Below are 25,776 nucleotides of genomic sequence, written 5' to 3' on the forward strand. Positions count from 1 at the left end.
GCACAGTGGATAGAGCTCTGGCTTTGGAGTTAGGAGGACCTGAGTTCAAATCCAACCTCAGACACTTGACACTAGCTGTGTGACCCTGGGCAAGTCACTTAACTCCTATTGCCTCACCAAAAAAAAAAAAAAGGCAAAAAAAAATTTCATTTTCAGTTCCAAATTCTCTCTGCCCCCTGCGCCTCCCCTACCCATTAAGAAGTCAAGAAATACAAAACCATTACAAATAGAAAGACATGCAAAACAAATTTCTGCATTTGCATATTCAGGGAATAAAGCAAGAAAGAGAAAAAAATGTTTTAATCTGCCCTTTTAGTTGATCAGTTTGCTATTTGGAAGTGGATGGTATTTTTCATCTTGAGTCCTTTGGAATTATTGTGGGTCATTGTGTTGATCAGAGTTACTCTTTCGCAGTTGATTATCTTTACAATATTGGTATTACTGAGCAAATTTTTTCCCCCTGGTTATTCACTTTGCTTAGTCTTCCTAGGTTTTTCTGAAACCATTCTCTTCATTTCTTATAGTGCAATGGTGTCCTATCACATTCATACCATAACTTGTTTAGCCATTTCCCAATTGATGGACATTCCTCCCTTCACCTCGCCCCCCCCTTTCCAGTTCTTGCCATCCCAAAAAGAGCTGCTGTAAGTGTTTTTTGTCTATATGGGGTCCTTTAGTTTCCATCTCTCAAGTGCCCTAGAACAATGCCCACACTGGTAGGATGCATCCTCTGAACCATTTACTTGGTCATTAAATGAAACTGTAAGTTAATTTATAGCAAATACATACTGAATACATTTGAACCATTTTTTAATTTTAAAAATTGGGCAAGTTTTATTTTTCTTTAAACAAATCATTTTTATTTTTGGGTCTGCAGTTATTTTTCTGTTTTTAAATTGCAGGAGCAAAACTGTCTACTCCTCTTACCATGTTATCATAAATTATCCATGTTCAATTATTATACAGCTATATTTTAAAACTAGAAAAGATACTAATTCTATGGGCCAGGCCCCTCATTACAGATAAGAAAGTGGAGGTCTAGGTATGTTCAAATGACTAATGCAGCGGTTCCTATTCTTACTCTAGTATTCTTGTCCAGTGTAACAGATAACATTACATGTGGTAGATGTTATTATAATAGTAGAAAGCTATAATGTTTTTTCTCTTTAGTTTTAAAATTTAAGAAGAACTTTTTTCTCTTCCATCTCCAGATTCTGCTCTCACTTCTCTCTGTATCAGTTCATCCAAGTCATTTTAGATTTTTCTGAAACTATCACCTTCATCATTTGTTATAGCACAATAGTATTCTATTGCTTTCATGTACTGTAACTTGTTCAGCCATTCCGCAATATACAGGAATTTCCTTCGTTTCCAGTTCTTTACCAATGTTTTTCTTTTTTGGATTGTTTCATAAGCCCATAGGATTACAGAGTTAGACATATAAGGATCCTTAGAAGTAATTTAGTGTAACTCTCTCATTTTTTGTAGATGAGGAACCTGAACTAAGGGGAGATTAAGTGACTTGCTCAGTTTCACCAGCTAACACATTCTATCTGATAGGACCTGAAATCTCCCTTCCCTGGAATGAGGGACATAACATTTTCTCAGCTCTCCTCTATGGCTAGGATTGGTCAGTATAATTACATAGTATTCACGTTCATTTTGTTGTTTTCTCTGTCAAATTCACTCTTTCCATGACTATTCTTCTACCATGAATGAAGCCTGTGATTATTAGTGGGGAAGCATGGAGAGCTTTTAATAGTGATTTATGAGAATATAGAACAAATACACTGGAATCTAATTATAACAATATTTTACATGGAGCTGATTTTACATGTTTTTTTCTCCTGTACTGTCCTGGGGGATTTAATTATTAAAGTACTAAAAGAACCCTATCACGTGAGGTGTTTTCCCCTAGTAGATAAATAGCTGTATAACATGCATCATAAAAGTTTTATTTGCATTCTGCTATTATGGGTTGTGAAATTTAATTTGTTCTTAGTTAATGACTCATTTCTCTACAACTTCAGGTTATAATTTAACTTAGTTTACTTGGCACCTAATTACATAACTCCAATATATTGCCAAGCAGCATACTGTGGCAACATGTGGAAAATTCCTTATAGCTTTTTTCTGGCCTTCCTCCCCCCCCCTTTTTGGTGAGACTTGCCTAGGGTCACACAGCTAGTAAGTGTCTAGTGTCTGAAGCCTGATTTGAACTCAGGTCCTCCTGACTTCGAGGCTGGAGCTCTATGCACTGCACCACCTTGGTCTTTCTTTCTAATTTTTCCTGGTATGACTCTTTTTCTTTCTTATGAAATGACTGAACAATAATACTTTGTGAACCTGAAAGTATTACATATATTTATCATATAAAATATATATTTTATATAATATAAACTTTTTTTGATCAAAGATTACCATGTAAGGTGTTTGGAACTTTTAGGACAGGAAATATTTTAAAAGGTTGAGAATAGAAAAAAAATCATATACTTTTCTTAATCTTGCAACTCCCTGTGGAAATTGATTTGTATATTTCCTCTGCATGATCTATATTTTTTTTTATTAATTTAAAAAAAAATTTTTAGGCAGTTGGGATTAAGTGACTTGCCCAGGGTCTCACAGCTAGTATTAAGTGTTTTGTCTGAGGTCTTATTTGAACTCAGGTTCTCCTGTCTTCAGGGCCTGTACTCTATCCACTGCGCCACCTAGCTGCCCTTTCTGTGTGGTCTTTCAATTAGATATTTCTCTAATGTTTTATAACACTGAAACACTTTGACTTTTATTTTGGAAGTCAAAAAAAGTAATACGGAAGATACATACTTTTCTTGTAAACCTAAGTTCTTTAATCCTGCCTACATAGCAATTGTTGTTGTTCAGTCCTTTTTCATTTGCACTGGACTCTTCATAACTCCATTCGTGATTTTCTTGGCAAAGATACTGGAGTGGTTTGCTGTTTCCTTCAGCTCATTTTATAGAGGAGGAAACAGAGGCAAAAAGGGTTAAGTGACTTGCTCAGGGTCACACAGCTAGTAAGTATGTTTGAGGCTGGATTTGAAATTGAGTCTTCCCAACTCCAGGCCCAGCACTCTACCTCTGTGACATTTAGCTGCCCTACATAGCAATCAGTGCCTCTACTTAAAAAAAAACAACTGTAAATTACCTCTGCTAGTGATCCAGTTGTGTATATTTTTATTTCATAAGAAAATTTTCTGATTTAATCATCCAAAAACCATTTAGTGAGTACATACTATTTGTAAGGCTTTATTGTAGGCACTGTAGGGCATATGAAGAAGTGGTTGTGTGTGGCAGGTTTCAAGACCTAGATCAAACTAAGACTTGTTTTTATAAGAACCCTGAGGTAAGAATGGTTTTTACATTATTATTATTATTATTATTTTTTGTTTGTTTTGTTTTAGGCAGTGGGGTTAAGTGACTTGCCCAGGTTCACACAGCTTGTAAGTGCTGTGTGTCTGAGGCCAGATTTGAACTCGGGTCCTCCTGAATCCAGGGCCGGTGCTCTATCCACTGTGCCACCTAGCTGCCCCTGTTTTTGCATTATTAAATACAGTTTTATTGTATTTAAAAATTTAAAAAAGCCCCAATATCCTTACCTCTCAGCATCCTACATAAAAAGGCCCTTGAGCTCCAGTTTGCCCATCCTTGCCTTAGCTCATTCGGCTTCAGAAAATTCCTTTCTCAAGGTTCCACAGGAGCATCTCAGGTTAGAGTGCTGCAGAATTTGGGCCCCTTGAACCTCCTAGTCATAGTGCTGCAAATTCTTGGCCCCCTATTTATAGGACTCTCAGAGTCCTGCTTGTTTCTGAACCTCCTGGAGCTTCCCTGCTTAGGGCACCTCAAGTCCTTGTTACCCCCCAATAACAGTGCTTTAGGTTTCAGGTGTCTCTCTTTACTTTGCCCTCTGGTTCTGGGAAATCTGGGCTGTTCTCATTTATGATTTCTTGGAATATAGCCTAGGCCTTTTTTGAGGGGAGGAGGAGCAGATCATGATTTTCAGAGTCCAGTGATTCTTAGATTTTCTTTCCTTGACCTGTTTTCTAGGTTAGTTCCCCACCCCTCCTTCTCCACTCCCCCAAATATGAGATGTCTTATGTTTTCTTCTTTTTTTTTTTCTAATATTTTTTTTTTGTCTCATACAGTCATTGATTTCCCTTTGGCTTGTTCTAATTTTCATAGTCAGTTACTTGAGAAAGATTTTACCATTTTCTGTTTTAATCTATTTTTTTTCCTTTCCGTTCTTTTCTCCAGAGATTTTATTTTATTATTATTTTAATCTTTTGCTTCAGTTCTTCTAGTTATTCGTGTATTCCTTGTGGAATATCCATTTTTTTCCTCTAAGTGCTTACAGTTGTGAGGTAATACTCTATCTAGGTAGGATTTTGGGGTATCTCTGGATCTATTATATTTCTTTACAGTGCTCTGTATCTTCTTGTGTTCATTACTCTCGATAGCCCCAGTTACTTAACTGGGGTTGTGTGCCAGGACTAGATTCCTTGTCTTGCTTTGCTTTTGAGTTGGATGTTCACCCTTTCTTGGTCTCACCCTAAGAAATCTATGTTCCTCTGCTGAAGATAACACTTCCTCCCTTCCCCTCCCGCCCCCAGTCTTTGAGGTTTAGAGCATTGGATCTTCAGAGTCCTTTATGTCTCAGGACAGAGTGCTAGGAATCTTAGAGGCTTTGGTGCTAGGATGTCCTAGTCTGAGTGCTACTACGCCTCGACTAGTTTCTGTTGTTCCTGTTCATTTCCAAGGTACCAGCTTTGGATTTCTGACTACCCTGGGACTTTCTTTCAGAATCCTCTATTCTTGCTGCCTCCAGATACAGATCCTTACAGGTTTCATTTGTCTCTGGCTGGTTTCTGTTTACTCAGGGAGGATACTGTCTTGTTTGTCTTTGCTGGTACTGGTTTTGCTGGCAGGCCCTCTTTCCTATTGCCCTTGGGCTTCTGGTTTACTTTTTCTTTAGTTTTTAGGTAAATAAGTCACTTACAATAGTTTCTTATTAGACTACTTGATTATTATTTGGTCTAGTGCTATTTTTAGGTTTTACTGAGGCACATGTATAAGAGTCTCAATTCAGGCAGACATTGCCCAAAACTCCTCCATTACCTGCTTCCTGGTATAGTTTTGGATCTTAAAAGCCCTTCATTAAAAATTCAGTGTTTTGAATTCTAACTTGGCTTTCCCATGGACCTTCAGAGCTATTGAAATTTATAAGGATCCCTTGGCTATTATTGATCCCTTGGTGGGGAGGATCAGAGTTGTGGGAACTTTATTTTCAAGGCAGTTTCAATCCTAAAACCTAATTCTGTTTTTTTTTGTTTGTTTTTTTTTGGTGAGGCAGTCAGGGTTAAGTGACTTGCCCAGGGTCACACAGCTAGTGTCAAGTATCAGGTCCTCTTGACTCCAGGGCCAGTGCTCTATCTACTGTGCCACCTAGCTGCCCCTAAAGCGTAATTCTTAAGGTACTTCTTGGAGATCAGTTTTTTAGTCTAATGTTTTTCTTTTTTTCCCCTATCAGATATCCATTTTATTAGTACTTACTTTGTACAAAGAATGTACTGGGTTTTGGTGGAGAAACAAAGCTCATTAAAATCATATAATCTCAGGATTAGAAAGATCCTCTTTGGCCATTGAATCCAGTCCAGACTTGAAATATAAATCCCCTTTACAGAGGGATACATGATAAATGGTCATTCAGCCTTTACTTCAAGACCCTCAGTGACAGGGAGCTTACTACTTTTTCAAGGCAGTCCATGGTCAGATGATTTTCTAAGCACAATGTGAAATTCTTCAGGTTATCGGTATTCTTGGTTGCACCCAGTTCCTCAAATTCTCACTCTTGAATTTTCAATCATTTGCCACATCTTTCCATTTCTGTTTCTGTAGAAACACCTTTTGCATATGTCCTCTTTTTCTTCATTCATCCAGCCTAATCTAAGCCCTTATCACTTGCTGCCTGAACTAGTGTCATGTTCTCATCCTTGCCTTATCTGTTCCCCACTCCAGTCCGATCTCCACACAGTGGGAGTACCTCTTCTCTTCTCCCTGTTTCAGGTTCTTCAGAACACAGCTAGGTGCTAGAAAGCTTGATGGAGTAAGTACTATGATTTGCCCTTCTCCCTCAACCTTCCTGTCAATGCCTCCTTATTTTTTAATTCTGTTCACTAACCCCCTCTGTCATCCTTATGAGAGGGAATGCAGAATCTGTCTTCCACTCACACCCTGAGGCCTACTCTCTCTTCCCAATTTTGGAACAGAAATGGCTGTTCACACCAATTAGATGAGCAGGGTTGTAATCCTCTGGCAAGATGGAAGCCTTACCATCCACCATTTGCTCTACTGCTAATTTACCCTAAGACCCCAGGGCCTTGCCTTCTACCCTGATACAGCACCCTTAGGACTTATCTGAACTTTCCATCCACTCTGCAGCTGAAGTCTTTTACATATATTATCTTCCTCAGTTAGAATATGTGTTCTTTGAGGACAAGAACTTTTTTACTTTTCTGTGTGAGTCCCTAGTACTTAGCTCAGTGCTTTGCCCATAATAAATGCTTCATAAATCCTTTTTCATTCATTCAGCCACTAAAGTGATTTTCTGAAAACCAGAAACTAGGAGTTTCTTGAAAATCTCAGCTTATTTTTTTTATGTGTGTAGCATCTATTTAATTGAATTCTGAATTGTGTAGTTGATTATGCCTATAAATGTTTAGCTTCTGCTTAATTATAATACCTATTTGTTGATTCTCCTTCCTTTCAGGTATATTTGCATACCTAAACTACCACGTGCCACGGACAAGGAGAGAGATCTTAGAGACCCTCATCAAGGGACTTCAGAGACTGGAGTATAGAGGATATGATTCTGCTGGTATTTAATGTTTTCTTTTTAGCAGTATTCTAAAATGTCTTTTACATACATCTTGAATATAAATTTTGACTCAAGTAAATTAATAAGTCTTCAATCATTATTTTGTAATTGAGGAATTTTCTTTTAGAGTGCTAAGGAGTTATTTACAGAATTTTAGTGGTTATAAATAATTGTACAAAAATTAATCTTTTAAGGGGTAATCATGTAATTTTGATTTCACTATTAAAAAAAACCTCAACTAAGGACAAAACAAGCTAACTCTACAGAAACTTATTTTCCTAATTTTTTTTCCCCTTCACATCTGTCATTTCCTGAGCAATTGACTATGTAAGCCTTTTTTTCCTCCTTTTTTTGTTTATTATTTAGGAGTGGGAGTTGATGGAGGCAATGACAAAGACTGGGAAGCCAATGCCTGCAAAATCCAGCTTATTAAGAAGAAAGGGAAAGTTAAGGCTCTGGATGAAGAAGTTAACAGTAATGTACTAAGTTTCATTCTGGACTCCCTCAAACTACTTTTCTTCATGTTTACCTGAAATTTTTATCAGCTTTTAATTGATAAGAGAGAGCAATATATTAAAGATATAGAGAAACAGATTTAGGAAGTTTTTCTTTATGCTAAGCTTAATAATTGGAGCTATACAAAAGTGAACCAGGCCACCTCAGGAGGGTAGTGGATTCTCTGTCTTTGGAGTTCATCAAATAGAGGCTGAATGATCACCCACTGGGGCTATCATAGAGGCAAGTTTCAGTCAGGAATGTATTAGACTAGCTAATCTTTGAGGTTATTTCCAATTATGATATTTTTGTGATTCTAAATGTAGGTAAATAATCAGAGATAAAGCTAGAAAAGTACCTTGGTGTCATGTTGCTGACTGTTTTAGTTACCTTAGGAGATAGAATTTACCTACTTTGTTGTAATAAGCCATTAAGGGTTTTGAGCAAGTCACTGGAAATAGCATCTATATTTTAGAAAGATGGCAGTGAGTGAGTAGGATTGATTGGAGTAGGGAAAGACTATAGAGGCAAAGAGACCACTTAGGAGGCTGATGTAATAGTCCCAGTGAGAGGTTGTGGAATTAGGATAGTGACAGTACGAATGCAAAGGAAGGGATGAATGGAAGAGAGATTTGTACAGAAAGAGTAAAGGACTTTGTGACTGAGAGGAGTCAAAGATTTTGATGGAACTACATGACTTCTAGTTCCAACTTCACATATCCTGTGATTCTGTGATGACTCCCAAGGTTTAGAGCTGAAGTGTTTGGGAGAAGACTGTTGCCATCATCAAAGTATGGAGGATGATTTAGCTTGGGCTGGATTAAATGGATCACTTAATCAATAAACTAGGCACTGGGGATATGAATCTAGTGAAGAAACAGTCCTTACAAGGTATTAATGTTCTAATGGGGAAACAGCAAGCATATTTCTATTTCTAATTACATTTATATATATATATATATATGTATATATGTATATATATATGTATAAAATGTGTATGTGTGTGTACATTATATGTATCTCTACATTTAGGTATCTATGCGTATGTATATGTATACATGTATATGTTTATACAGAATGAATACAGAATAAAGTATTGTATATGTATATACATATGAATATAGAGAGAATAAAGTACAAAATAGTTACTTAAGTAGGAAGTAGTTTGAGAGGGAGGGCGAGGCTTCTGGAAGGGCTTCATTTAGAAGATGGTGCATGAGCAGCATTTTGAATAAACAGGGATGCTGTGAGTCAGATGAAGAGTGAGTTCGTTTCAGGCACATGGGATAGCCAGTACAAAGGCACAAGGATGGGTGATGGAGGATCATATGTAAGGAACCAATTTAAGGAATGTGTCATGTAGGGACCATATGTAAGAAGACCAAACTGACTATATTGCAGAGAGTTGGAGGGAGGAGTCACGTCCAGTGAGGCTAGAAAGAGAAGTTGGGGCCAGATTGTGGAGTGTTTTTAAAGCCTAACAGAAGAGTTTATGGTTTCATCCTGCAGGCAAGTAAGAAGCCATTGGAGTTTATTGAGTATAGTAACTGACATAGTCATGTGCTTCAGGAAAATTCCTTTGGCAGCAGTGAGAGAAATAGACTTAAGTGGGGGTGGGGTGGGGTTGGGGGGAAGATGTAAGGCAGGGAGACCAACTATAAGTCTGTTGTAATAATCTAGGCAAGAGGTGAAGAAGGCTTGAAGTAGTGTGCTAGTTGTGTAATTAGAGAGAAGGGGTTTGCTGGGTCGAGGGGTATGCACAGTTTAATAACTTTTTGGATCTATTCATAAATTGCTGTAGAGGATGACTCCACCAGTTCACTGTTCTCCCATCAGTGCCTCCATGGGCATGTTTCCCTGCAGCTACTCCAGCATTTGTTCTTTTCCCTTTTTTGTCAACTTTAACAATCATATGGCTGTGAGGTGGGACCTCAGGCTTGCCTTAATTTGCATTTTTCTTGTTCTTAGTTATTTGGAGCCTTTTTCATATGACTGTAGAGATTTTGGACCCTGCAGAACTGTTCATATCTATTGACCATTTATCAGTTGGGGAACAGTATTAACTCTTTAAGTGTTAAGTATTTTTCAACAAGATATTTTGTTTAATTGTCCATTATAGTTGAATAATATTTTAGTGCTTATGTTTATTGTTTTTTGACATCTATATTCCATGATTTAAGGTTACAATTTTACATTACATCTTTTTCAGAACAACAGGATATGGACTTGGATATAGAATTTGATGTACATCTTGGAATAGCTCATACCCGTTGGGCCACCCATGGGGAACCTAGTCCGGTTAATAGCCATCCACAGCGCTCTGATAAAAACAATGGTATGGGCAGATTAGATGCAACAAGATAAATGGTAGAAGGCAAGATGTGAATCATAGGTTTTATTGTTTTTTCAGTATGGTGCTGAGACATTTAAATTCCACTTGGAAATTGTATTTCAGAGAAAATTGGCTTAGAATTTTAACTATCATATTGATTTCAAAAGCTCACTATTTATAATTGGATCTATTCAAGATGTTCCAAAAAGTTTAGTGCAGTTTTTTACTTACAAAAACAAGATTTGAAAGGTTAATTACTTAAATTTAAAAGTATTGGCATTTCTTATTAAAATTAAACATAACAACCCTCTTTCTTATACATTTTTCTAGTAGATTTTTGAACTTTGTAAAAACTTTCTGCTGCTCAGTGTTTATAAGGATTGCATTTGTAATTCTCTAGTCTTAAAGTCATTCAAGAGCAAGATTTTGATGCAAACAAGACAGTTTTAACAAGGGTCTCCATGAAAAAGCCCTACTGAAGATAGATCAGGTGATTGAAGTGGACCTCTTCTACCAAACCACAGTCATCCAGAAATGTTGCAAGGCAATTCATAATGACAGAGAATAAAACAGTTTGCCATTGACTATATATTCAAAAAAGAAAGGGCCGTAATGCAGTACCTCTTAGTGGTGCATCAAACATTAGCTTCTGGAGAGTCTGTTATGTTGCTTGACTTGTTGAGGCTTTTTTATATGCCAGATGAGGCAATTGTGATGGTTAACTTTTCCATCTTGCGGAAAGTTTCTTTATCAGAAAAGGTCAGCTTGTCAAGAACATCATTAGAATTTTCAGTTTTTGACTTTTATCAGTTGACAAAAGTCCGACCTAACATAGCAATCTTCTTGTATCCTTTGAATAACTGTAACCTTGTAAGCATGCTTAAGAAGTTACACTGTTAGGATTCTGTGCACTGTAATTTTTGGAATGTTCAGTTCAGCAGACATGTGGCTCACTGATCTTTGGGATTCTGTTCAAATGCACTCTGAATTTCAGTGATAGTCTCTTCCCTTGTTAAATAGTTGTCAATTAAATTTCTGTAGGGAGCCTCTTTATAATGGGAAGCTAATTTTCTTAATGCTGTTATGCACTTAAGCCTAGCTAGTTAGCTAGAGAATGCAGGTGATTTTTTTCAGTATTTGCCATCTTCAAAGGGACTGAAACCAAAAATAGAATTAAACATTTATTGTTCAGAATTCACAAAACTAAATAAGTATAAAAAGTTTAATTACATTTTCAAATGGTTTTTTTTTTTGAGGGGGTAAGTTTGTAGCATTTATACTTCTGAAGTTACTAAAGCATAAAACTGTACAAAAACTTTAGGAACGCCCTGTGGTTTGACAGATTCTCCCTACTCCCCAAAACATTTTAAAATATGATATGATTATGTATTTTTTTGGGGGGGGCCTAGGCAATGGGTCACACAGGTAGTGTCATGTGTCTCAGTCTGGATTTGAACTCAGGTCCTTCTGACTCAAAGGCCGATGTTCTATCTACTGTGCCACCTAGCTGCCCCCATTATGTATTTTTTTAAAGAACTGTTCTCTATTTTTGCTTTACTTTGAAACATACATTATTCAAGTTAATATCCCCCTTTCCTTTTTTAAAGTAGCAAAAATATTTTTTCATGGTTTTTAATGCAATTTAATTTAAACTACTTTTTTGGGAACAAGAAGTAATAAAATAAGTTGATCTATGCATTTTATTAGTCAATTTTAATCGCTTGAGAAAATGAACCCAAATACCTTTTTCTTCCTGGATCAAAAATCACTTAGTACGTTAGCATTGGAAATACAGTTTGCATTACATACATGGACAAAAATAATTTTGGACTTGATTATCTGCTCTTTGAATTAGTTACATCACTACTTTTAAAAAGACGTTTTCATATATTGATTATTTTATTTTTGGTTTTGGAATATGCCTTTGTGGATATGTTTAAAGATAAGTTTCTCTGGTCATTGAACCATGATAATCTTCTCTGTGCTGTCTCTTCACTTCCCAATTCCATTCTATGAATGGATCATCTGGCAAACTTGCAAAATACGAGTCTGAGTCAGATTGCCTTATTTTTCTCAAAATATTTTGTATTTGATTCACATCCTCCCTGGAAATGAAGTATTTAAATGTTTTGGTTTCAAAGAGCTTCCCTGTATACGTTGTGCTTGCAGAAACAAGAATAAAGAAAGATGGTATATTAGTAAGCTGAAAACCAAGATATTCCACAAATAAGCAATAATTTATTTATAAAACTTTTGATTGGATTATTATATTCTTATGTTCATTAGGCCTTTATGTAGTATGTATTGTCAATACGTGTTTTTCTTTTCTTTAGAATTTGTTGTAATTCACAATGGGATCATCACCAACTACAAAGATTTGAGAAAGTTTCTGGTAAGCAAAAGGACCTAAATAAGACCTCAAGTCTCTAATTATAAAAGAATCCATACATAATATAAATAAGAGTGAGAAGTTGTCTGTTAGGCTACATGGTAGGTTTCATGTCTTATTTGAGAATTGGTCTAGATAAATTTGGAAACGTATCAGAAGGTTGGTTACTTAATGAGATAAATTTTTTTGAGCATTGGTACTTTTGAAGTTAGTCTCTAATAAGGCATACAGAGGTTGTTGTCTTTGTTGATTCCACTTTTCAGAAACCACCTTGAAGTATTTAATGTATTACCTAGGGGTAGCAAAGTGAGCCCTAATAAGCATGTCAGGTGTATTGTAGATCACTGTAATTTGATATTTTCAAATAAAGGGAAAGCAGTTCTGCAGTTCTTGTTTGCAATAGAAATGACATTTATCTGTAATGTAAAACAGCCAAAAGCTTAACTCAGAAAGCTAATTTTATCTTATTTATTTATTTTGGTGAAGCGTTGGGTCTAAGTGACTTGCCCAGAGTCACATGGCTAGTGAATGTTATGTGTCTGAGCCTGGGTTTGAACTCAGGTCCTTCTGACTCCAGGGCCAGTGCTCTATTCACTGCACCACCTAGCTGCCTCTAGTGAGTATTGTGTGTCTGAGGCTGGATTTGAACTCAGGCCCACTGTGAACTGATTTTATTTTATTTTTTTAATTGATTTTATTTTTAAAAAAATGTAAGCTGCTTTATCTCCTGTTCATTTTTAATATTAGAGATTTATTCAGAAAAGCAACTTGTAGAGTATTGTTTCCCAATTATCAATCTCTGGACTGTTACAGGCCAGCAGCAAATATTTGCCTGACTACAAGACTTTTTTTCCCTAAGTTTCTTACTTATTTAAACTTATAAACTTAAAGAAATGGACAACTCCTTCTTCTGTGTTGTATCTACCTCTTTCTGCCTTCCAGTACCCAAAGTATGGTGTGGATTAAGAAACACTGTTCTTAGATGTTTTCTGATCAGTACAGCAAAAGCCAAATCTCTTACTTTATGGTGCTCTATAATGATAATTATAAGAGGACCCGAGAGCACTGTACAACTTTGAAAAAACTCCCAAATCATCAAGGAAACATTGTTACATTCAATATAGATTAAGCATTCAGTAGACAGCTACTTTAACGCTGTTAGAGGCATCTAGGTGGCACATTGGATAGAGTTCTAGACCCAGAGGCAGGAAGACCTGAGTTCAAATTCACCCATATACACTTAGCAATTGTTTGACTCTAGACAATTCTCACTTAATTTCTGTCTGCCTCAGTATTCTCATCCATAAAATTGGGATAATAATAGCATCTACTTCCGAGGGTTATTGTGACAATTAAATGAGATAACATGTACAACTCTTTGAAAACTTTGCAGTACTATATAAATTCTAACTTTTGTTATTTAGCTGTTAATAGGATTTATTGTTGTCTAGTTCTTTGGAACTTGGTGATCTAGAAGTATATGTATGAGAAAAATTTTCATACAAAATGTTAATCAGAATACTTTAAATATTGATATTACTGTGGAATTAGAATGTTTACTCATTTTTAGTAAGCTTTAGAGTAAGATGATAGATGTCAGAAAAAATGTCAGGAAGAGACTTGATGAAGTTTTGGGAAAATACAGAGAAAGATTTGGAAGTAGAGTGTTTTTTGTTTCAAATAATGGAATACTGTTTCTTAAGTATTTTTTTTTCTTAACAGGAAAGCAAGGGTTATGATTTTGAATCTGAAACAGACACAGAATCAATTGCTAAACTTGTTAAATACATGTATGACAACCGAGAAAGTGATGATATCAGTTTCACAACACTGGTGGAGAGAGTAATCCAACAACTGGTATTTAAAATAATATTTAATTTAAAAGTGAATATTTTGTCAGAACTTACTGTGATGGAAATCATTGGTGATATACCAGTTCGGTTTTTTTATTTGTTAAAAAGGAATGATGTTTTTTCATGATTTTTTTTCTTTTTTCTGCTTCTGTTGCATTTTATATATAATAACCAAAGCATACAAATGACAGCGTAGAACCATGGAAGCTTAGAGTTGGAAGGGACATTGGAAGTTACCTAATTCAACTCCTGCCTGAAATATGAGTCCTTCCTAAAATATCCCTGACAAGTGATTAGCTTCTTCCTGAAAACATCTAGCATTGGAAACTTAACTCCCCCCACAATGCAGTCCATTCCATTTTTGGACAGATTTCATTGTTAGACAGTTCTTCCTTATGTTGAATTATAATTTATTTCCCTGTACCCCACTGATTCTTGTTTTCCCCTTGGGGGAAACAAATACCTTATTTACATGACCTTTTAAATATTTGAAGTCGGTGATTATGTACCCTTACAAAGCTACCCCCTTAATTCAGGCCCTCATCACTGCTTTTCTGTACCACAGTAACACTCTTTTTTTTTTTTTGGCAGTAGTCTTTTAACTGGACTCTGTGTCTTAGGCCTCCCCACTTCATCCTCCATTTAGCTACCAAAATAATTTTTTCTGAAGCCTACTTCTAACCATGTCATCTCCCCAGTCAGTAAACTTTAATGGCTCCCATTTTTCTTCCAGTCTTTTAAAACATTACTCTCTTATGTGCTATTGCATACAACCACATTATCCTATTGTTGTTCTTTGTACAAGGTCCTTCATTTCCTTCCTCTTTGCCTTTGTCCTGGCTGACCCCAAAGCCTGGAATGCTCTCTTGCCATCACTTAGCATCCTTTACTTTCTTTAAGACTCAGGTCAAGTTCCGTTTTCTACAGGAGGCCTTTTCAAGAGCTACCAGATGCTCAGGCCTCTGCTAAGGTTACCTTACATTTACCTAACTTATGCTGTCTCCCCTATGAATGTAAACTCCGTGAGGACAGGAATGAATTTGTGTTTTCTTTGTATTCCTGGCACTTAGCGCAGTGCTTGTCACCTAGTAAACATTCAGTCAATACTTACTGTTTGATAGTTTTAGATTCAATATTTGGTCATGCAAAATATGGTAAGCAAACATTCTTGTTTTTCTCTTAGGAAGGTGCCTTTGCACTTGTGTTTAAAAGTGTGCATTATCCTGGACAAGCAGTAGGTACAAGGTACTGATATGTTTACTATTTAGTAATTTTATTATTTCTTGAAAATTTTCATTATACCATTATGTGATTTCCCTGATTATGTTTTTTTTTAATTTGAGAAAATAGCTAGTTTATTACTATCATCTAAACTCTGACACCCCCCTGTTGTAACCAGAGAAGAGCTTTTACTTTTATACATTTTTTTACTTTTGTACATTTTTAAATGGCTATTTCTAGCTTTTAGCTTCACCTTCATTTCTTAATTTGTACCTACCCTTCCCCTACCCAGAGAGCCCTTTCTTATGACCAAGAATAGAACAAAGAGGAAAACATGTCAGTAAAAATAAGCAGCACATTTGAGAATATATCCTGTATTCCATGCTCATTGGTCCCTTACCTTTGTGAAGAAGATAAGCAAGTGCTTTCACCTATTTTCCAAAATCAGGAAGCCCAAGATACTGAATTTGAAACTGAATTTCACACCAAGAAAAAGAGAGTATGTTTGAGCAGCTCGGCTGCCCTTTTGCAGAGGTAAAATTTTAGTAGTGGAAAAGACAAATATCTGTGCTTAGTACTGAATAGTTTTTTGGTCCCTTTTCTGTTTTATAATGTTAGATGTATAGGAATACCTCCTTGAGGATGTTTAAACTTTAGAATTTTTTCATTTGATTATTTAGAATTTGATATAAGGCTTTTGTGTGCTAAGGCAAATATTGAAATTGTTCTGCATATTCTACAAGACTTGAATCATTATATACATGACATGTATTCTTTATGAATTTTATCTACACTGAATTATTTAAAAAGTGATAGTTATTTGTTATTTAAGGAATGTTTTTGTGAAGCATGTCATTATCCCATTATTTTTATAGACCTAGATTTTCTTGTTGAATTTACCTAAAATAAATGAAAATGAACAATATGTAATTGGTCAGAAGATACATAGTTAAAAATTGAGGGACAGTCTAAGTCTAGATCATGGCTAAATTGTATTCATTAAGCTAGAAATAGTACTTTTCACTCTGCTTTTCCAAATTGGCTGGTTAGACAGTTCTAAGTTCCTGATCACAGAGTCCTCTTTTTCAGTTCCCCAGCAAATATAGACTTCTTTCCAGAGTACTAGTAAACCACATTGTATCCAGTTGCTTCTTTTTTGAAGAGTTCAGTTATTAGTGTTGGCATGGACCTTGGAGGAAAAATTTGGCTCTATAGCTTGTTGAACTCTTTTGCTACAAGTCCATAGTTCTGTAATACGCTGGTCTTATCCTTAGCACCATTGTACTTGCAGGCGAGGAAGTCCCCTCCTGATTGGAGTACGAAGTGAGCATAAACTGTCCACGGACCATATCCCAATACTGTATAGAACAGGTATGAATTCTTTCTACAACCATCTGCTGTGAAGGAAACCATATACAGCAGTGTAGGAGATGTGGGACTTCTTTTTTTTTTCTTGTATAAAGAAACATTTCTTTAACTGTATTTGTTAATAATTCTATTTAGGTAACATTTTGAAAAGAACTTTAGCGTTTTATGATTTTGATGACTAGTAGTTGTTTTTTTCCTGTTGTGTACTCTTTTAGCTAGGGTTCAGATTGGATCAACCCTCACACAATGGGGATCACAGGGAAAAAGAGGTGGGAAGCGTGCCCTTTGATTGCATGGACAGAGAGGGATCTTGAGCCTCTCTTTGGTTGATTTCCCATTAATTCCCTGCTGTTGGAGTGAATGCCCTGGGCCTCTAAATGTGCTCTTACTTTTTAGGATGCTTTTTTTTATTGTTTCTAATTTGCAATTTGCATTTGGCTTGCTTGAATTTGACTTTTAGGTGACTACTTTTAATTTGTTTATTAACAAAAATGGAAATATATGAATACTAAGAGAATTTCTGAAATTGCAGTCATAAAGCATTCCATTTTATTTTTGTCTTAACATGCACTGGATTTTATTTTAAATAATTTGTTTTAATATAAGCTGCATTATTTAGAAAAATACATCCTCAGTGGGGGTTAATAGTGTGGCTGTTCTAGAATATATTAGCTTGATTGATATTTTTATTCTGCATGTCAGTTTCTTAGATTTGTAGCTGATACTTTTGATAGTTTTATTTCTATTTTAGTTTTTTACTATTCACTTAAGTGTCTTTTTTCACATTGTAATTTCAGCTGTACAAACTATGGATCATTCTATTGATGTAATATCCATAAATCAGGAAAAAGGTGCCTTCTTGATATGTGTATATATATGTATATATATTATATATAGTGTACATACTTTAATATTAAAATTTGTTGTCAAGGAGGAAAGGAAGGGGGACTTACAAAAACTAAATTGAGGACTGCATCATTAATGTGTAATTATGGCTTTCTTTAAAAAATGCAAATCTACTACAACTAAAGTTAAGAAATATTAAAATTTGATAACTAGTTCAGTCTGATTACCTTTTTTTTAAAAAAAAATAGCACAGTAACTTCAATCAGTAACTTCATTTAAATTTTTCTTAGAATGCCCACGGGAGGACATACTGTATTATTGTATATATACTATATTAATAGTGTGTTATACTAAATGCTATATTATTTCTCTGTTACTTTAAGATCTACAAGTACTCTTACAAAAGCTACACAAGTCAGCTAAGACAAATATTACTTTTATTTTATAGATGAGGACAGTTTACAGTGCCAGTGCTTAGCACAGTGCCTGGTACATAGTAGATGCTTAATAAGTACTGGTTGATTGGTGTGCAGTCACATAGCTACTTAATCCTGGATCCAAAAGTTGAACCTTGGTCTTCTAAGACCAGTACTTTTTTATGACTACATCACTTTCCTCTCTTTTAAATATGGACCTTCTAGTTTATAGAGAAACCTTGAAACTAGAGCTTTTATGTCTGTTAACCAGTTGTTCCAAAGGTGGAATATATTCTCTTGTAAGATTTTTAGAAATAATGGAAGAATATTAGTAAGGCTCAAGAAAATTTGGAAGAAAGGCACCATATAAGTAATGTCCTCATTAACTAAATGGGTTAGCAGTGCATTTTGGAGATTTTTTTTTAAACACTCAAGTACAGTTAGCTATTAGATGGAAATAAAATCAAAACTTGGAAAGGAAGTACAGTGAGATGTAGCATGATAAAGATTTCTTAATAACAAATCAGGTTATGTGAAAAAAAAATCTAGGTACTAAGATCATGTCTTCAGAAACAGCCATTGCCTGATTTCTGAAATGTTACATACATGTTTGGTGGAAAAGACTACCTTGTTTTCCTTTGTGAATGTTGGGCTACTTTTCTATTAAAAATTTACATGTAGCAATGATTTTGAATGTAGTTTTTGTAGGAAAGTTATAATGTGAATATGTCCTAATAATGCCTTTATAAAGTAGGCTTATAGCTTGTAAGACACTTTTACACTAGTGATCTCTTTGGTCATCAGAGCCACTTTGTGAAGTAGAAATATGTATATTTAATATGTGAGGAAAAAATAGGAATTAGAGGTACTAATTTTATAGATAGATTGAGTCAATGCAGAGCTGGGACTTGAACAGTTCAACCCTATAATTTGAGTAGAGATCTATTACTGTCTTTTTATCCCGTGGGCCCATAGAAAAAAATACCCACTTCACTGAATGAATTTTCTAAACCTTGTTCATGGACTGTTTGTTTAGATTTAGTGAGATTTATAATGTCCCATCCTTTCTAGATTGTGATAATTTATCCAAAACTTTTTAGTAAAGTTTTCAATTTTTCTGCAGTTCTTTACTTTAGTTGGAGTGAACAAAGGAGAACTGTTGAGGTTTCATTGAGAGGAATGAATTTTAAAAAGTATTTATTAAGCTCTTACTGTATGCCAGGCTCTGTACAAAGTGTCAGGAATAGGAAGTCTGGTAGAGTAGAAAGGACTCTGGATTAGGAATTGAGAGGGCCTTTGTTTGATTTCCAGCTCTTCTACTTATTAGCTGTGTTTATTCAGCAAGTCTCTTCCCCTTGTGGGCTTCAGTTTCTTTATCTGTAAAAGGTCAAACCCATCTAGCTCTAAATATAAAGACAATACAAGAAACAAAGTGAAAAAGAGACCCTCCTGTCCGGAAATGATAGGGCCTTTATTTCAGTAGCTTTTGAGGAGAGATGTGGCTTAGCTGTACAACTGGTTTTGTTTTTTAAAGATAATTAACACATCTTCTATAACTAAAGAAGAGTTTCTTATAGTAACTAAAGTACTGAAAGACACAATTTTGTAGCTGAATAACTGAAAGTAGGGAAGACGTTGGGTTTAAGATAATCCTAGTCCCTGGCCTGTCTTGTTATTATTCTGCAGAAATGTTACTGAATTTTAGAAAGTTCTGTCATGAAAAGAAATTCTTAATTTTAGAAATTGTATACATAGTTTAAAAATATATACCAGATTTATAATCTCTGCATAAGTGGTGCTAGAAGTTTAAATCACTAAATTATCTTGAAAAACAAAGAGCCTGAGGAATAAAGAGAGCTTGTTAGTTTGCCCTCAGAAGCTGTTCAACAAATGATTGTTGAATGAATGAATGAGCAAAGCACAGTTGTCTTAACTTATACAAACTTGAAGAATAAATGGAACCTGTAGAAAGCCATATTTGCACAGTAAAGATGTGGCATGCAGGCTTAAGAACTGGAAAAGAAATCTACATGCATGCTTTAATCAAGAGTTGGGTACTTTAGCTGAAAAATTGTTTGAAAAATTAACTCTCAAAGTCTTCTGGTCATTTCTTCTTCATCCCCAAGTTTCATAATTACATTATCAAAATAAATGAAGGTGGGGCATACATTGGTGGCAAAAAACTAACATGAAGTCCATTTTGATTATAAGCCATAATTATTTGATTATGGGACTTTACATATTTAAAATTGCCTGTCTCATATATGCCTGTATACATATACTCGTGTGTGTGTGTATATACACACACATATGTACACGTATATACATACATGTACACACATACACACAATAGGTGTATTACATTTTCATATAAAATAATTATTAATATTTTGGTCTGTCTTCCAAATGGTTGAAGGTGTTTATTTTGCCAAAGAACAACGATATTTTGATTTTGTTGGCTGTTGTTATAAATTGGCACTAATGTAATTGGTGTTTTCTTGATTTCTTTGCCTTTTTTCTCCTTACAAATGGGGAAAACACTTTTCTTTCATCTCTATTGCTTATTATTTTTGAGACTTTTGTGTACAACGAGCATAGCATAAGATTTGACTTTTGATGATGGTTTTCTGTTAAACTTTTCACAAATGAAGTTTTTTTATGAGACAGTTGAAAAGAAAATATTACTGCTTGTTTTTGTCTTTTCATGGAAACATTCTGATTTATTCAATACAACAACTTTAATTTTTGTTAGGTGTGAAAAATTGGAGTGAAAACGTAAGCATGCTTTTGGCAAAAAACCCTGAAAAATAAAGCAACACGTTAGTGATGCTGAATTTGTAATTGAAATATCTAAAATTTTTAAAAGATGACACAAATAATGAGAATTATTTACAATTTGATAAATTTTATTACACCATGTATGCCCTCCTATACTTTATTTTGATGACCCAGTGATATAGAAATAAGGTGACTAGTGCTACAGTCCATGGAGGTCTTCCTTTATTGCCTTTTGAGTGATATTTGCTGAGACAATGCTGAAATTGCTTCATGTTGGTAGAAATATAAGGGTTGTGCTTGAAGATTGTATTTAATTGTATTAATTGAAGTGTGTGATATGATGTCTGTTAATACTATCCCAGGCAAAGACAAGAAAGGAAGTTGTAGCCTCTCTCGTGTGGACAGCACTACTTGCCTTTTTCCTGTTGAAGAAAAAGCTGTTGAATATTACTTTGCTTCTGATGCAAGGTGAGCTTCCACTTTTTTTGAAAAAAAAAACCTTAATGCCTTAGGAAAGTCACATTATTTGTTGTAAATCTACTCTCCTTGATCCTTTTCTCTCTATATTTTTTCCCTTTGGCAAGCTTATCTTTCACTTATGGGTTTAGTTGCCATCTTTGTACTAATAACTCCCAAATCTGTATATGCAGATTCCCATTCTTCTCTATTAGCTTTCGGTTCCAAATCTCTAATTGCTTGTTGGACATTTAGCCCCACCTTATATCATGCTCAACATGTCTAAAACAATTTTTAGATATCAACCACTCCTAAATCTGGCCTTCTTCCTAAGTGCCTGTATTGGATTGATAGCGTAACCATCCTCCTTGCCATTCTGGCTTAAAACGTGGAAGTCATGGCTAGTCTATCTCCTTTTCTAATCATAGATGTTCTTGGTAATGCCTTTTATACTGCTTCTTACATGTAGTAGGTTTTTGTTGGTAATCTAGCTTGCGTACACACTCATCATGCTACTTTCTCTTGCTCATTGGGCTGTTTATAATCTTAGTTTTTAAAAGATCGTGTTCTCTGATTTGTAGGCACATAGCATCTAGGAGATTATTCAAGTCAAAAGACGGGGCTTTTATAGTAACAAGCAATTTGGAATCATTTAAAGCGCTGCACAATTACGGAAATATAATCCAGCATATCCTCTTCCTCTTTGTATTCAGTTTCGGGCATACCTCATTGTGTGTCTTTGGTGCTTGTCTAAGATGGATTTATTAATGGAACAGTTTGATAAGTTGCCTGTGTGGTTATATGTGGTAATCTGGGAAATATTAATTTTTCATCCACTAAGTTATTTCTTGATATGGATGGTTTCACTAGTCTCTTTCACATTGCTGTGCTTATTATAGAGAAGACCTGTTTATATTTGAAACTTGATGTAATTAGTACAGTATCTTCTTCTCTGAATAAGAAAGATTAGAGAATTTTACCATCTGTAGGATATCCTTCATTTTTTTGAACTTTACTCAGGACATTGAAAAAGTCTGGTAAAATATTTAGGTAAATTAATTTCTCTGTTTTAACATTTTAATGTCATTTCCTAGTGGTTTGTTCAAGTTCTCTGTGGTCTCATCTGCCATACTCATGTGATTTTAATGCATGTGTGTGTGTGTGTGTGTGTGTGTGTGTGTGTGTATTGGAAACAATTTGTTTTTCCTTCTCAGTTAAATTTTGTTCTGCTGAGTCAAATGCTTTCTCAAAAATCAGTAACTAGTGAATGGAGTGGGACCTTACATTTGTACTACCCTTTTTCCTACCAGTTCTGGAATTGTGAAAATGTGGTCTATTACAGAAAATTGTGAAAGTTTTACAGTTTTAATCTTAGGAAGGTTTGATAGAGATGAAAAAAGAAGCATATCGGTTAGTAATTCTCATGTCTTTTTGATGGGTGGGCGTACTATGACTTTTTTCCCCCTTTTCTTTGGAATCATTCCTCTTGGAGATTTCTGGAGAGTTGATCTCTGCATACCTTTAAAATTGAGTCTCCTCTAGCATGACTTTCTTCTGGATGCACTTGGTTTTTCCCAGCTTCATTGTAAGTGCCATTAACATTTCCTCACATAGTACATCAGGTATAAAAGTGGTAAAGGCAAATGTGGTGGATCTACTATTGGAGTACATCATTAGAAAACTGGAAGTGTACCTTTATTTCATATCTGTGGTGGAAAAGAATATGAGAATATGAAATCCCAGAATCAAAAGTTGAAAGAAACCTAAAAGACATCTAGTACAGTCTGCACTTGAATCGGGAACCTGTATAGCAAACCAAATGATCATCTAACCACTGCTTAAACCTCAGCAATGTTGGAGAACTGCCTGTGTCTAAAGACATTCTATTCCGCGTTTGGGCAGCTCTTAATTATTAAAAAGTTTTCCTTATATGGAGGTGAAATTTGTTTCCTTGTAATTTTCACCTTGTCAAGGAATTTATAGTCTTACTTTCAGAAATAAGACATGACCTCAAAATTTAGAGGACTATACGAGGAAATTGGATATTCTGTTAGATCCCAATAGCACTTTATATGTATTGTGGATGCTCAATCAATATTTGTTGAATGAGTAACTAACTTCTTTGTATAGAAAGCATGGCGTAGTCTGTATTTGGTTTTTGTTTCCTGAAGGAAAGCTCATTTGCTGTATAGCTAATCTTTCCCTCCCAATTCCCTAATATCTTTCTAGTGCTGTCATAGAACACACCAACCGTGTGATCTTTCTTGAAGATGATGATGTGGCAGCTGCGGTGGACGGTCGTCTTTCTATTCACCGCATTAAACGTACAGCAGGAGATCACCCTGGCCGAGCTGTACAGACATTACAGATGGAACTACAGCAAATCATGAAGGGTAAAGCATTTTGTTTCATTATATCCTTAGTGAAAAGTAGAACATTTCCTAAATGCGTACTGTCAGTCACCAATATACCAGTGGGTTATATTGTATGAGTGCATTTATCAGTCATCTGATAGGGGTAGAAATGCACCTTAGCATTGAAACAGTGTTATATATAAGGGTTAGATTCCCGAGACCTACGGGGAATTAAAATACTTTTAGTTAAGTTGAGTAGATTGATTCTAATGTATTATGTCATATATAAGTTTACTTAACCTTTTTTGTATCTTCTCTGTATTTCGTTGCTGTAGAACCCAACAACTATGTATAATGCTGTTTCTATGGGAAAATGTGTTCCAGTCTTGGCAACAGGAATCACATATTTTTTTGAGATTTGGAAGAGATCGCAGCAGTTATCTAGTCCAGGCCACAGACAAAAGAACTCCCCATTATATTGTACTAGACAAGTGTCTGTCCAGCCTTCTGCTTGAGGATTCTACCTGCCACCTCTTACTTTTGGATCTTTTCAACTTTTGGATAGTTCTTATTGTTGGGAAGTTTTTCTTGACACCAAGCTTAGATTTGCCTGATTGCAGTTTCCACCCATTACTCCTGTTTGCCCTCTGCAGATGAGCAGAAGTGATTCTATTTACCCTTCCACATGATGAAAACTCTTCTGATTCTTGAAGAGAGCTATCAGGCCCTCCCTGAATATTCTTTTCTCCAGGATAAAAACACCCAACTCCTTCAGCTATTCCTCACATGCCATGGACCTAAGTCTCCTTACAACCTTGGTTGCTCATCTTTGTGGTATTCTCTGGCTTATCAAGTCACTTAAACCATGGTACCCAAAACAGAGCACAGTATTCCAGAAAAGGTCTGACAAGGGCAGAGTACAGTGGGATTTTTGCCTTCCTGCTTCTAGAAACTATGCTTTTCTAAATGAATCCCAAGGTCATTCCTTTTTTCCCTGCTACATTACACTATTGATTTGTATTGCAGTTGCAGTCCACCGAAGCCCTCAGATCTTCTGTATAACAACCTTTATATATCTATGCTTCCTCCATCTCATAGATGTGAAAATGACTTTAATACCCAAGCAGACTTTACATTTATCCCTATTGAATTTAATTTTATTAGATTCAGCTCAGTGTTCAACTCTGCCAAGGTCCTTTCAGATCTTGACTCTGTAATCCAATTTGTTAACAGTTTCTTCTAGCTTTGTGTCATCTGTGTATATGATGTGCATGTCTGCCTTTATCCAAGCCACTGATAAAAATGTTAAACAAGTGGAAAGAGCACTGGCCCTGAAGTCAGGAGGACCTGAGTTCAATTCCAGCCTCAGATCAAACACTTGACACTTACTAGCTGTGTGACCCTGGGCAAATCACTTAACCCCAATTGCCTAAAAAACAAAACAAATTAAAAAAAAAGTTAAACAGTACAGGTTTAAGTATATCTGGCTGGTTGTGAATCTCTCCGATTGTACTTTCTTGTAACTTGTATCTTTCCATCTTCTCCTAAAAGAAATTGAGTTTAATCTGGTCTAGCCGATTCTTACTGAAGCTATGTTTGCTCTTTGCAATTAATGCTTCCTTTTCTAGATTTTCGCCACCATTTTTTTGATGACCGTATCTAGAATTTTACTGGGAATTGGAGTCAAGCTTGCTGGTCTATAGTTTGCAAACTCGGTTTACTTTTTTTTTCCTTTTCTTTTTTTTTGAATATCAGAGACTTATATTACTTTCTTCTGGTGGCAAGAACCAGGGATTCCATATCATGTTTTCTTCCACCATGGCCCCAGCAGTGGGAACAGAATGTGTGATAAGAGCACTCAGTACTTTCGGGGTTAAAACAAAGTCAAGCTGTCATGAGCTTTCAGCAGAGCAGAATTCTGTTTTAGAATCTACTTTATGAGAATATAGGGGTCATTTGTAAGTTGAGAGTTCAAATGTTAGGGACTGCCTATACATATGTAGTCATGTAACAGAAATGGAATGTAAGGAAGCAACGGAATTTCTCAAAATTGCATAGATAGCTAATTAAAAACTAGCATTTAGCTTTCTTCATCTTTGATGGGCTGTGATAAATTCATATTTGGGATGTAACATAATTTTCATTTGAATTGGTTGTCTCCCGTGGAGCACAAAGTGAGGGGAGTGTGTAGCCTGTAATAATAGGAATAATCGTATCAGGACTTTGAAATTGTAAGATCATAGCTATATTCATTCTTTATAAGCATCTAAAACTAATTTCATTAAAATTTTACTAGTGGAAAATTTTTGTTGGTCTTTTTTTCAGGTTTCTTGGTTAACTCTAATATTTATTATAGAGGCAGCTAGGTAGTACAGTGGA

The 25,776-nt window shown here is 35.4% G+C and overlaps 1 protein-coding gene across 3 annotated transcripts in view; it reads left to right on the forward strand.

Moving 5' to 3' along the window:
* The window catches only part of GFPT1 (glutamine--fructose-6-phosphate transaminase 1), a 56,353-nt gene that overhangs the window by 9,380 nt on the left and 21,197 nt on the right, over positions 1-25,776 (forward strand). Inside the window, exons 2-12 of one of the 3 annotated variants that reach the window (XM_020985370.2) lie at positions 6,782-6,889; positions 7,256-7,363; positions 9,594-9,719; positions 12,050-12,108; positions 13,828-13,962; positions 15,142-15,203; positions 16,471-16,550; positions 16,763-16,816; positions 17,345-17,398; positions 20,950-21,055; positions 23,273-23,436. In XM_020985370.2, the coding sequence (XP_020841029.1) occupies positions 6,782-6,889; positions 7,256-7,363; positions 9,594-9,719; positions 12,050-12,108; positions 13,828-13,962; positions 15,142-15,203; positions 16,471-16,550; positions 16,763-16,816; positions 17,345-17,398; positions 20,950-21,055; positions 23,273-23,436 (1,056 nt within the window). The remainder of the gene's footprint in view (positions 1-6,781; positions 6,890-7,255; positions 7,364-9,593; positions 9,720-12,049; positions 12,109-13,827; positions 13,963-15,141; positions 15,204-16,470; positions 16,551-16,762; positions 16,817-17,344; positions 17,399-20,949; positions 21,056-23,272; positions 23,437-25,776) is intronic. The other 2 variants (XM_020985371.2, XM_020985373.2) reach the window with 2 other exon arrangements.

This window comes from Phascolarctos cinereus, unplaced genomic scaffold (genome assembly GCF_003287225.1).
Source record: "Phascolarctos cinereus isolate Bilbo 61053 unplaced genomic scaffold, phaCin_HiC Scaffold_2;HRSCAF=192, whole genome shotgun sequence".
NCBI classification, from domain to species: Eukaryota; Metazoa; Chordata; class Mammalia; order Diprotodontia; family Phascolarctidae; genus Phascolarctos; species Phascolarctos cinereus.